Genomic DNA, 13,574 nt, shown 5'->3' on the forward strand with positions numbered 1-13,574 from the left:
TTCCTAAAGTCACTAAAAACAGCTGCCATTAAGCCACTCATAAAAAAGACAACTCAAATTTCATTCAGGCTTCCGACCTCAGCACAGTACTGAAACTGATCTTATAGCTAATAGAGTTAAATGATAAGGTCAAATTTCAGTTCTGGTTTTACTAAATCTAAGTGCTGAATTTGACACTGCAGATAGAATCCTGCTGGAAGAGGTTGGAAAATTGGGTAGGACTTTCCAGAGCAGTCCTTAATTGGTTCAGATCTTTATTGGGAAGGCCGGAGTTACTTTGTCACCATTGGCAGTTATGAATCTGATAGAGTGGCTATGACATGGGATCAGTTCTTGGACATCCTCTGTTCAGTCAATGGGCCAAATTCAACAGAACAACAACATTAATTGCCATAGTTTTGCAGATGATACACAGATATATCTCTCACCAGATGACTATAGCCTAACAGACTCACTGTGTCAATGTTTAGAGCAAACAAATAATTGGATGAGCCAAAATTGACTTTAATTGGATAAGGATAAAACAGATTATTGTGTTTGGCAGCAAAGAGAAGAGAATCAGCATTGGCAAATACCTCGGCTCTCAGGCTCAAAACTCCAAAGACCAAATCAGAAATCTCTGTGTTCTAATCTAATAGACTCAGATCTCACTTCTACCAACCGTATAAAAGCAATCACTAAAACAGCCTTCCATCAACTTACAAATAAATTAAGGGTTTGGTATCCCAAAAACACCAGGAGAAGCTCATTCATGCTTTTATTTCCAGTGGGGTAGACCACTGTAATAGTCTCTTAACTGGTCTTCCCAAAATAAACAATAAACATCTGCAGCTCATTCAAAATGCTGCCGCTAGAGTTATATCCAGGCCTCAGAGAACAGAGCATATTATCTTTACATTGGCTTCCAGGTAGTTACAGAATAGATGTTAAAGTACTGCTACTAGTCTATACATCACTGAATGGTTTGGGCCCAGAATACATCTCTGATAAATGTTGAAAAAATATAAACCGGGTAGGGCACTTAGATCCATGGACTCAGGTCAGCTAGTAGAGCCCAGTGTCCAAACCAAACATGGTGAAGCAGCATTTAGCTGTTATGCTGCGTGCAACTGGAACTGCCAGAAGATCTTAGATATGCTCCAAATGTAGCACTTTTAAAATCCAGGTTAAAGACATTTATTTTTTCATGTGTCAATGATTGAGCTCTAAAACTTGCACTGTGTTGTTACTGCACTTTACTCTTCATTCCATTATATTATTCAGCTTTCATGGACAAGTTCACCCATCGGACATTACAGACTAGTTTACACCTTGCACAGTGATCACTTCTTTTATGGTGCCCCACCCTGGACAGCGCTGTCATGGACAACACTGCAGTGCTAATTAGCCTGAACTGTTAATGAGCCTGACCCAAGGCTTTAATCTCAAATATCAAATCAGCTATTAAGAAAACTAGCAAATAAGATTTAGATGTTTACAAAGCCTATTTCATATTATTGGCATAAAAAATGGTTCATATCAAAGAGGCATAGCCATATGCAGCCTACTTGCATGCGCATATCATGAATCCTTAATAAAATCTTTTCATAAAAAGTGCATATTTCTAGCCTACTTGAAGGAGAGACCACTTCTGAATGAAGGGCTGCCTATTCATGTAGTAGTCATATGTGTCAGAAATACCCTCATACAGAACATGAGGCCAAACGAAAACAGTGAAAAAACTAAAATAGGTACCTGCAGGTAAATTACAGGGTTCTACATTGAACATTTTACTTAAGCAATAAGGTACTCGAGGCAGTACTGTATCGTCAATAATGTACTGTTCAAGGGTGTTGTTAGGCCCGACGCGTAGCTCGAGTACCTTATTGCTTTCATAATACGGTTGCCAGCGACATTATAAATAGTAAGAAAATAGTAAGCTGCCTTTCAGTGCAAAATAGTTGTAGGCACCAAACATTGTTTAAAAAATTTAACATGGGAGACAGGAAAGACAAAGAAACGGACAGTTTATCATGAAGAGAGAGGGTAAGGGCCTTCCAAAGAGAGGAAAGGAAAAGAAAAGGAAAGAGAGAGAAGGGACTTCCTAAATGAGAGATAGTAAAGAGGAGAGAGAGAGAAGGGCCTTCCCAAAAGAGAGACAGTGAAGAGGTGAGACAGACAGCAGGTGCTGATATATGCTCTGCAGCCACAAACCCTGTTAACGCACCGATGGTGTGGTTCTGTTCAAATGCTAACAATGTTTTGCAGTCATTGTTTTTATAAATTGTACAGCTCACCTATGCGTCAATTACATTTCAATTATTTATTATATAATCATAGAATATGTCAATTTAATTCAAGCACATCTAGAATTAAGTTAACTTGACTGATTTTTCCTTTATATGTTACATTGATGAGAGGAAGGTTTTCCCTTTCCTTTCCTTTACTAGGGCATACTGTATGCCACGGAACTTCTGCCCAGGTGCTATTGTGTTTGCTCATGTTTTGCCCCACTATGCTATCCTAGCAGCTCTCGCCTCATTGTGAAGAAATGAGACATCCTTGATTGATCTCTTGCGCACGAGCAGGAAGATGAATGAGGAGGAATAAGGTAGAAGAATGGGGTTCATCCGGTGTGATCGATGCACATGACCGCTCCACCTTCATAATTTCAGGTAAAACAATGGCTCTTCATGCGAGCGTGCAACGGGCGCCGTCTCGAATCCAGTTATGTGGGTAACAATAGTGCTTTTTGTCACCAATCACCATTATCACGGTTTTGTGTCCCTTCTATTTGTGAAAGGGGCTCATGAAAGCAAGTATGCAAGACTGCACAAACAGCTAAAAACCTGCACCTATAATTCCCCTTTTCTCTGTCATGGCCTCAGTCTTCCCGTGGATGTGTTTTATCAATCAGGAGCCAGAAGGCAGGGAGTGGGTGGTGATTTATTGGGGTCTCTGGCAAAGGGAGTGGAATCCTACTGCAACAGAGTTTACTGCATTCGGCTCCAACTTAATACAGTTCAAACTAGACAGAAAACTGACTTCATAGCAAGCAGATGTGACATTACACAGACTGGGGGTGAGGGTGGGGAACAGGGAACTGGACAGAGCCTGATTGAGAGGATGAGAGGGAGGTGTGAAAAGTCTCAGAAAATACTTGATGCTTCCAGGGTTGTCTTCTTCTAAAAGATGATAAAACGTGTCCAGTCAACCTTTTTGGTGATCACAGAAGATATTTACAAGAGAATTTAGTTGGAGTCTACTTCAAGATTTAGCCACAGTCAATCCAGTTGATTTATTCACTTAATCAGTTTTCAAGTTTCTGTTGTGCTGATTTCTAGCATATTGTTTCTGCTGACCTGCTGTGACAGTGGGGAGCATCCACAATTCAGATGGCGTCTCTAATCAATGGTGCAAGAGCTGTTGTCACACAAAGAATACATAAAAACAGACAAATCTATTTTACATATTGATGTGGATGTCAATGCTGAAAATGGCCTTGCCCCCTGAGGGAAAGCTTTTAAGACACTACTGAAGGCAGGCGTTGTATGGCCTTTGTTTCGACATGTCAAAACAGCTTCTGCCAGTACACATACACAACCTCAACACACAGCCAGCTAACGTACACCCATGACCCTCTGTGTGTTTCACACGGGCGCACCCTCCTTGAGCCATTTCTGAATTGGACCACCTATACACGTTATGCAAGGCAATTGGTTTGTGTTGATGTACCCTATCAACATTCCCCTTTCTTTTCCAACTTCATGTCTCGTCATGTTTGGTTGAAACTAGCCGCTGTTGCTAAGTGCTGAGAGTGTGGGCTTGCGAGTGTGGGCGTGAAGAGCAGCGCAGAGAAAGGATTGCTTGGGACTCCGTCCAAGCGCCGCCATTCTAAAGAACAGTAAATCCGCCGGGTTACGAGGGCAAAATCCTCACGCACTTCAAGATGCCATGAAATTCAATTTGATTAGCGAAGGAGCCAGTAATCTCCCTTTAGCTCCAAAACTTTTAAAGCATTTCTAGGAATAATGTATATGTTTCGGGTTAACTCTTACAAGAGGACTTATTTCTCCTCGACTCCCAGTCATGGGATCTAGCACAAGGCAAAGCCTCGACAGGAGAGGACGCAGACAGAGGAATGCAGTATGCAAAAAAAAAGGGAAAAGACAGAAGGAAGGGTGTGAGGTTATGTGGAGGGCAGACGGTTTAAGAGCCCTCGCCTTACAGTCTTGTACTTTTGCCAACAGCACCTGTCCATCCAGCTTTCGCTTAATCCCATTCACTCTCCTTCTTTTTTCTCTCTCTTTCTCTCTTCTCTCACTTTCTTCTCTCTCTCGCTCGCCTCTTTTTTTTCTTTCTCTTGTCTCTGTCATTACTCCCCTGCCTTGTTTCTATTCTACAGAGCCCTGCGCTCTCATTCCCTCCCCTCCTCCTTTCCTCTGACTGCTCTCTCTCACTCACCTGGCTGGCTGAGTGCCCGCCTAGGGGACTGGTTTTAAAAGCAGGTCACTCTTTTAATCCGTCTGTCTGAAATCCTCCTCCTTAAACTCCACAGGCAACGGAAAAGGGCAGTTATTGGCCCATAAGCCAGAATCCTTATGCCAGGCAGCAGACGTCATATACACCATGGTCTTTCTTGAAGTACATGCTTGATCCCAAACACACTTTAATATTCACACATGTTTGTGTGTGTTTGTGTACATGTGTGTGTGTGTTCAAATGCACAGACACATTGACGCATGCACATGCACAAACACACACACACACACAAACACACACTTCTTCTCAGTGCAGTGAAAACCAATCCTCTTCATGAGTCTCATTTCATGCGTCTTATCAATGAGAAGCAGCAGGATGAGGCCCCTCATCCTGATGGTGACAGATTCTCCACTGATGAAAAAAGCATTTATTATGGGCGTCTTGTCAATACAACGGAATGCCTTGACACTGAGAACATCTCACACCATGCCACAGATACACATGTAGCTCTGAGACAGCTTGAGGTCTGTCATCTTGACCCTCAAAAATCGGAACGCTTGAAACACATATTAAACACACTTTTGCACTTTTGCATCATTCAAGTGTTGTACAATGTGTTTAGCTGTTTAGCAACGTGTCTGGTGAGTCAATCTTCCTCTGCTTCCACTGGCTCCGGACCGGACTCGTAGCCCAGGTAGCTGGCGATGGGGAAGTGGGCCCAGTAGGTTCGGGCCAGGTCCTGCAGCGTGTCGTAGCCGGCCTGGGCTTGGAGCTCCTGGACCCAGCCGTAGAAGTCCGAGGCCCACAGGTTCCAGTTGGGCATGCTGCGCTTGCCACGTGCCAGACGCTCCCCTGAGAACAAGCCACAGCAAAAACAGGGGGAGCGGAGGAATAGTGACAAGGTTGGCAATATAGAAGAGAAAACATTCAGAGCCATTATGCATTCAGTGAACGACATATCAGACTGAAGGCTCATAGCTATTATGTTTAATAGTGGCTAGTTACCTTCAGAATGAAGGTCACAGTGATAATGGCCTAAAAATACCCAGATAACAATGGACTATTGAACGAGTCTGTGCCAGAACATTGGCGATGTGAGAAACTAGACCTGAACCTGAGGTACTTTGCCTTTAGAAGCCTTGAAATTTGAACAAGATCCATTACTTTTGTTTGGCAACAGTATATCAAACACAGACTAGAGATGCATTTCTGCAAGAAAATGCTAAATGTGACAGAACTGTGACTCAACAGCAGCAGAGGATCAGTAAACCTTGCCCAGCAAATGACTATGATGATTATACAGCCCTAACGCTAAGTATTGTAATGCTAAAATCTGGAACACATGAGCACACAGTAGGCTTAATGATTACTAAAACAATATTCATAATGAGTTGACAGTCTTCATTTGATATTTGCCATAAACTACATAATTTACCCAGATCACGTCAAAAATGTATTCCATTAAGTCCATTTATTAGTTCAAGGTCTACAGTGTTAAAAAACGTAAGTGTCACTTGTGAACTCTACAATAGACATTTAACCAATTGCAATGGAAGCGAATATAATATTATTAATGGATTGTTTTTTGTTTAAATGGTTTGGGAAAGTCTGAGGCCCAGCCAGATATGTTGCCTTAATGCTGTGTGCATTTTCATTTAATACACTAAAATAGAATTGATTGTCAAAGTGCAGTCATTCTATAAAAAAATGTAAAGATGATATTTTAATAAGTTTTCCCCTTTTTATTATGTGAGAGATTATTATATTCTAGATATACTATAGATTCTGCAATGGGCTCCATCTGTTCTTCTACTCTCTCCTTATGTTGCCATAGTAACGTTACCATATACAGGACTTTATTCATGTCAGTATCATAAAAAACCCTCACACGCCACTTCCATCATAAGCCCATTATCTGGGAGAAAAAGATGTAGACCTGGCAGAAGTGCATGTATAAATGGACAGAGGCACTGGGTTTAGCTTTTCATCAGTATAACAGTGCCCACGATGTGCCTAAAGGCCATGCCATATCCCATTATTCTCCTGAGCAAAAGGCCTGCGGTTTAAAAGCCTGAGGGAGGAATTTCCACTTGCCATTGACTTGCTTTTAAAGCGAGCCACCTTCCCCATGGTTGGCTCCCCCCCATCCCGCATCCCCCTCCACCCCACCCCATCCAGCATATCCACATCCACCGGCACCACAGGGCAAAAACCTTCTTCTAGCCTACAGCCAAGCAGATAGACGGGGGCAAAGCAGAGCCAGATGCTCATCAAAGCACTGGGGTAGATCACACACAGCGTGCCACGCTTACCTTTAGTCTCCTGTGAAGCAGTCATTTCCTCTGCTCCTGAGGGGGAGACGAGAGATAGAGAGAAAAAAAGAGATCGGGTAAAAACGAGATGGCCAGAGACATAGGGAGGGAGGCAGCTTTGGAAAAACAGAGAGAGATAAAGGGAGTAGAGACAGAGAGACAACAATAAAAAAGAGGGAAATGGAGAAGGACGGGCAGCGGTGGTGGTGGGAAGAACACACACTTGTAAATAGCACTAAATAGTTTAATCAATGCACATTTCTCAACAATCAATGCACCGGTTGTAAAGCTATTACAAACACTTAGTCATTAAAAATACCTGATAACCAGTAAGGTCCCACCAGTAACATGCAGACAGCCAGCAGGGTACAGAGACTAGACATGCTGTTAGAGTGTCTGCAGGAACAATGCTGCAATAAGACACACACGCAACACGTCACATAACACAACACTTAGAAACATGCAAGGACAACATGTGCAAGCACTTTTACTTCATAAGAGAACGTGTGAGAACCTGGCAATGGAACTGATCTTTTGCATCAGCAGGGCAAAGTAGACACAGATGTATCGCCTTCCTCTCTAAACAGATGCCATTAAAAAAACTTTAAAAAGCAAACAGACAAAAGATGAAAAAAAGATAAAATAATGATGCAAGGCCAAGAGAACCAGACTTACCTACGAGTGTGACAGCAATGGCCAGCACAGCACACCGACTGGTCCTTACTACCTGGCCTCCTCTTTTTCAGCAACACCTTCCTCCGCAAAACACACACATCACCAGGGATAAGTTGACAAGTTGAAGATTGTTGCATTTCATGGGATTCTTCAAAATCCACACCTCCCCAAGTCCAATTCTGCCACTTCAGAAAAAAACAGCCAGTCAACTGAAAAAGCATACACTGACAGCAGTCAGGCATCTGAAAAACACACACTGACAACAAGCTGAAGAGAAAAAGACCAGACAAGCTTTCCCTAGCCCAAAACTTGAAAGTGTTCACAAAGGGAAAAAAAATGTGTCACTCAACAACAAAGTTGTCTCAAGGCCAGAGGCATTTTTTTTTTTGCGTTGGTTGGGATTGAATGCAATGACTGTTTATTCTGAGGGTGGAAGGCCAGACAGGAGTGAGACAGATGGGCTTGGCAGACGCAAGACACGAGGACAGGACGGCCAATGCCACTTTCGCATTCTCCCTCCAAGAGCGCCTGTTTACTCGCTCATTTATCTCAGCAGGGTGTCGACGAGCCGTTTTTCTGCCACAGGATAGAGACACAGATGCAGACAGAAGACAGAAGAGCAAAGAGACAGACGTCACAAACTGGCTTCACAGGCCTCCTCGCACAGACCCTATTCAAAAAGAGAACAAAATTACATTTAATGATCAAACTGTCCCCCAGGATAGACAAACTGAGACAAAAAAGACACAAAAAAAAGCTGTCTGCTACAAAAGATAAATAGATTGGCTTGCAGCCACACAAAAAAGCACTCAAGTAAATGTATTGTTATGCTATAATAATAGAGACTCAAGTTTAAGTAGAAGTAAAAGTACGCACCAAAATAATGACTTGAGTAAGATTAAAAATGTATCTCATAAAACCTACAGATGATATTTTTTACACCTATGTATTACATTCAATTATGGGGTTATGCCCAAAATATAAAATGTTTAAATATGTGTCTGATTAACAAAGTCATCTGCACATTCAAGTAAATCACATTCCAAATAACCATATAAAATTAATTAATTAATTAATTAATTAATTAATACATTGTATTGGTACCACCAAAGAGTATCCAATACATTTTGCACTAAACCAAATGGAGCTGTGTATTTGTTGAGTTTAGGAGTGTTACAAGTCATGCTATACCTTGAGGAATGACAGATCAGATGAGATGCTTAAGTTACACCTGAAGCAGGGCAGATAGGCTATGTGTAGACTAGACTTTCAACAGACGGCAGGCCTATGTGTTAATCAGTCCTAGAATAAACTAGGCTCGTAATATTACATTTAGTAAATAAGATCTTAATCTTTCTAACATTAGCTATTTAAACTCGGACATGTCTTGCTTTGTCTGGATCCAGTGCTACAATGTGCATATGCATTTAGATCCATGCAGCCCAGTGTATCAATGATTTCCACAGAGGGACTACTGTTTTGGGAAAGACTTCCATAGATTTCCAATGTCGAGGTGTTCTTCAATATAGTGCAGTTGATGTACGAACCAGAAGCCAGTGTGGCATCTACTGTACGTTTAGCAAATGTTTATGTAGCCAAAGCAGCTGCCAATTAGATGTGTAGAGTACAGTGCTTAACTAATGCTACGGCGATACATATCGCAGTAGCGATGTGTCTATAACTTTGCACCACGATAAATACCGATATTGTCAGTTTCATTGTCAAAACTTGTGTTACAAAAATCAAACTAATAACAATATAATCCAGGAAACAGATATCTTGCAGTGCATGTTGGGTAGGATCGAGGCTATAAAAGGGGACGACAAAAATGAAGGGCTATCACAATTGCAGTGGCTTGCTGGCAAGCAGAATCAAAATTATGAATGATTGAACTGACACCCGTAATGAGGCAGCCTTGTACTGTAAGTAGGCCTATGTACAACACAAACCGAACATCTCCTCATAGCATGGTAGTTGAAGTAACTATCTCTTTCACAAACATCGGATCATTGGTATTGAAAATATATACATATATACAGCTCCAGCCCAGCTGGCATCCTACTCTCTTTCTCTGAGGCGAAATGATCTATGACACAATCATAGAACTAACCTCAGGACTTCAGTATCTGAATGACCGCTGACCCATAGATATTTTGCATACATTTGGACACCTCTCCTGACCACAGCTGTTCCGAAGATATGCTTTAAACCTAAACAAGAGAAGGACATTTCTGCTGGTGCTGGTGACTGGCATTATAAGAATAGGCTGCCAAAGTCTGCTCACTTCTGGCAGTGTCAACAGCTCATCTTTTATAATACACTGCAAGTCTCTTGGTGGCTTGAGGAAAGAGGCATGATCATAAAAGACCTGCGGTTCATTTTGCAACCTCTGCTGATCAAAGAATGGATACGCCTGAAACAGTTGACCCAGCTCACTGTCAGGAAACCCTTCCCGTTTTGCAAAGTTGCTGAACGACCCATGGTCAGGGACACGGAAAAGCTCAGACTTTTCATGCCGGCAAATCTGTGTGTTAGGCGGAACAAGACACTGTCAAGAATTTCAAAGTAGAGGTGGCAATATGAATCAACGGGGGCGTATTCTACCCATCACCGATTTGGCCTAACCCTTGTTCAAAGCCCTCCCAGTCACAAGGACATCTTGTGCGCCTGTCGCTCAGAGATCCCATAATCTTCAGTGGCATGATCAAAAATGGACTGATATCGCTAGTGCAGCACGAACTCCATTCACCCGCTTGACCGAACACCATTAAATCAAGTGACTTCGTTTGGAGAACTTGAAAGAGAGGTTCTGTCAGTCGAAAGATAGCAGTTGAATACGCTGAAAGTGATATCAAAACTAATCCGTGTGAAGAGCCAAACTGGGCAATCTCATGCTTGTCCCAGCCTGGTTGGGTCACGATGCGACTGAAGACCCTGAGCAGTGATCCAGTGTCATCCACCTGCAGTGCAATGAAAGAGGCAGATGTCAGCATCAACCTCACTTTGTACCACATCAGCGATGCAAGACATTAGTACATTTTGGATGGTAATGGACAATCCTGTGAAACACCGTCGGCATTTGTAAATGGGAAGCAAACTCTTGGTCAAACTCTGCCATGGCATTTACCAACTCAATGAAATTGCCCCTGTTCAGACTAAGAACAGATTCATCACGCCCACGAAATGCCAGTTCTTGCTTTCCCAAGTACAACACCACACACCACCACTGATTAGCCTTTTCATTATCTCACGTTTTTAGTTACCTACCTATTGTGCTTTTGGACGCTTATGGCAACTGCTTGATCAAAGGCCTAGTCAATCCTTACTTTGCCAAATAGCTTTAAGTTAAGATGTAATGTGGGACTTTGATTTTCTCGTGTCTGTCAATTTCTCCAGCCAAATGAGATAAATATGCAAAGCCAGTGGTAACCCAGGATTGCGAGCACCTGCAGCTGTCCTCTAAAACAGCATGCATGGCCAACAGTATAGCTTTTGTGTGTCAGGATAGCTAGCAGTTAACCATGCAGTCTTAGCATAGTTTTGGGAACAAAATGTTCTAACTGTATTGCTGTTCTATTGCACTAAGCCTCCTTTTCTCTTTAATACTTAGTTGTTGCTCAAATGGCAACCTAACAGCGTGGTATAACACTCAACGGTGATTAAGTCTGGCGTCCCTTGGCAACCTGAAATAGGCTACTGTTAAGCAAGAAACCTACAATGATATGACAATAAAAAGCTTTATCACCATAAAATGTAAGGTATGCCACTTAATTCAAATTGGAATATATTCACATGAAATGTTTCATAAATTTATTTCACAAGTTGTTATTCAAAGTTGTTATTCAAAATTGGATAGAAGACTTCTCCTCACAAACCGCCCACAAACTGTGAAACTCGCCCCCACCTCTCCTCCACCATTACACTCAGCATTGGCTCTCCACAAGGCTGATGACACTGTGAACGGACTCATCTCAGGAAACAACAGATCAGCAGAGATGAGGTACAGAAACCGACAGTGTGGTGCTCAGACAACAATCAGTCACTGAACAGCACAAAAACAAAACAACTGATTCTGGACTACAGAAGGCAAAGTGCAGATCCGGCCCCACTCCACATCAACAGGGACTGTGGTGAAGGTCCACACCTTCAAGTTCCTAGGAGCCAACTTATCAGATGACATCTCTTGTCTGCCAACACCTCAGCAATAGTCAAAAAGGCACAGCAGCGATTACACTTCCTGAGAGTACTCAGGAAAAACAACCAAGAGTGTAATCTAATGGTGGCCTTCTACCGCACCATTATCGAAAGTGTACTGACCTACTGCATTTCGGTGTGGTACTCCGGTTGCACTGCGGCAGACAAGAGAGCCCTCCAAAGGGTCATCAACACCGCCCTGGAAATCATTGCCAGCTCCCGCTACCTCAGCAGGGACAATAACATCATGAAAGACTCATCTCAGCCAGGCCACCACCTGTTTACTCTCCTGCCCTTGGGCAGACGGTACAGGTCCTTTACAGCAAGGACCACGCGTCTAAAGGACAGTTTTTTCCCCGACGGCCTTCATAACACAGATATGCGCTAAGCGTAAAATTTTATCATGCAATATTAATACACTAATCACTTCATTTGACTGCAAGTCACCTATGCCATCTCAGTCACCTTCCACATGTGTATAATATTTGTACTGTTTTTAGCTAATTGTACTTTTGTTGTTTATAAGTTGTTGTTGTGTTATATGTTGTCTCTCGTCGCACCAACAGGAGCAGCACTCCAAATTGTATTGTATGCAAATACAATGACAACAAAGGCTTTTCTATTCTATTCTATTCTATTATAGAGATTTTCACGTCTCAAGTCATTTAATTCTGAGGAATTCTGTAATTCATGGCCCATCATAGCCTACAGTTGAACTTCCATTCTCTGTTTTCACTGAAGCGGAATTCATAGTAAAACAAAGATTGCAACATTTCAGTGTCCATTCCAGTCTAAGGCCGGACCACATTGATTAGAGAACGGGAGACAAAGTATTGAGGAAGGACAGAGAGAAAAAAAAACAAGAATGAATGAACACACAGGTTATGGAGAGAGACATGTCTTGACTAATGAAAGTGAAGTGAATGAGTAAAGAAGAATGAGTGGAGATGGTTGTAGACTTTAGAAAGAACCCAGCCCCACCCACCCCCATCACCCTGAGAGACTCCCCAGTCGACACTGCGGAGTCCTTCCGCTTTCTGGGCACCATCACCTCCTCTATCACCGTCTGGTACGCTGCTGCCACTGCCAATGACAAAGGCAGACTGCAGCGTATCATCCGTTCTGCTGAGAAGGTGATTGGCTGCAATCTTCCATCTCTTCAGGACCTGTTCGCCTCTAGGACCCTGAGGCGGGCAGATAAGATTGTGGCCGATCCCTCCCACCCGGGTCACAAACTCTTTGAGGTTCTTCCCTCCGGCAGGAGGATGCGGTCCATCAGGACCAAAACCTCACGCCACAAAACCAGCTAAACCTACTTGGCAATAAATCCAATTCTTATTTCTGATTCTGAAGAAAGGACAGATAGAAAGATGGTATTTTGAGGAGTTGGATGGTATTTGAATGGTATTTTTTGAACTGTGGAGTTCAATTTGTGAGTGCTGAGAGGTGTGATAATGCATGGGGGCGACAGTGGTACAGGAGGTAGAGAAGTCGTTTAGTAATCAGAAGGTTGTTAGTTCAATTCCCTGTCGAAGCGTCCTTGAGCAAGACACTGAACCCCTAATTGCTCCTTAAGTGTGCCATCAGTGTAAATGTGTATACATATATCTGCTAAATGACTCAATGCAAATGTATTTGCATTTCCAGATCAATACGCTCCAGTCCTTTCACGACCAACTATCAATGCACTACATTCTTCTTTTCATCACTGACATTGGCACACACACACACACACACACACACACACACACACCACACACACACACACACACACACACACACACACACCACACACACACACACACACACACACACACACATATGTATACAAAACTCCTTTAAAGCTCCTTTGAGTGACTGTCCTCGAAAACAGAAAGCTGTGTACAAAGCTTCAAGCACCTATCTCTACTGGTATTGTGTGTGTTTGCCTAC

At 42.6% G+C, this 13,574-nt stretch overlaps 1 protein-coding gene across 1 annotated transcript; it reads right to left on the bottom strand.

The window, feature by feature from the left end:
- Positions 1 to 4,868: 4,868 nt before the first annotated feature.
- LOC105893364 (otospiralin-like) lies at positions 4,869 to 8,220 on the bottom strand. Its single transcript, XM_031578836.2, has 4 exons — positions 7,449 to 8,220; positions 7,093 to 7,183; positions 6,774 to 6,809; positions 4,869 to 5,313 (listed from the first exon to the last, which is right to left on the bottom strand). The coding sequence occupies exons 2-4, from the start codon at positions 7,154 to 7,156 to the stop codon at positions 5,108 to 5,110; spliced, it is 306 nt and encodes a 101-aa protein (XP_031434696.2). The 5' UTR covers positions 7,157 to 7,183; positions 7,449 to 8,220; the 3' UTR covers positions 4,869 to 5,107.
- Positions 8,221 to 13,574: the final 5,354 nt, after the last annotated feature.

This window comes from Clupea harengus, chromosome 2, assembly GCF_900700415.2.
Source record: "Clupea harengus chromosome 2, Ch_v2.0.2, whole genome shotgun sequence".
Classification (NCBI taxonomy): Eukaryota; Metazoa; Chordata; class Actinopteri; order Clupeiformes; family Clupeidae; genus Clupea; species Clupea harengus.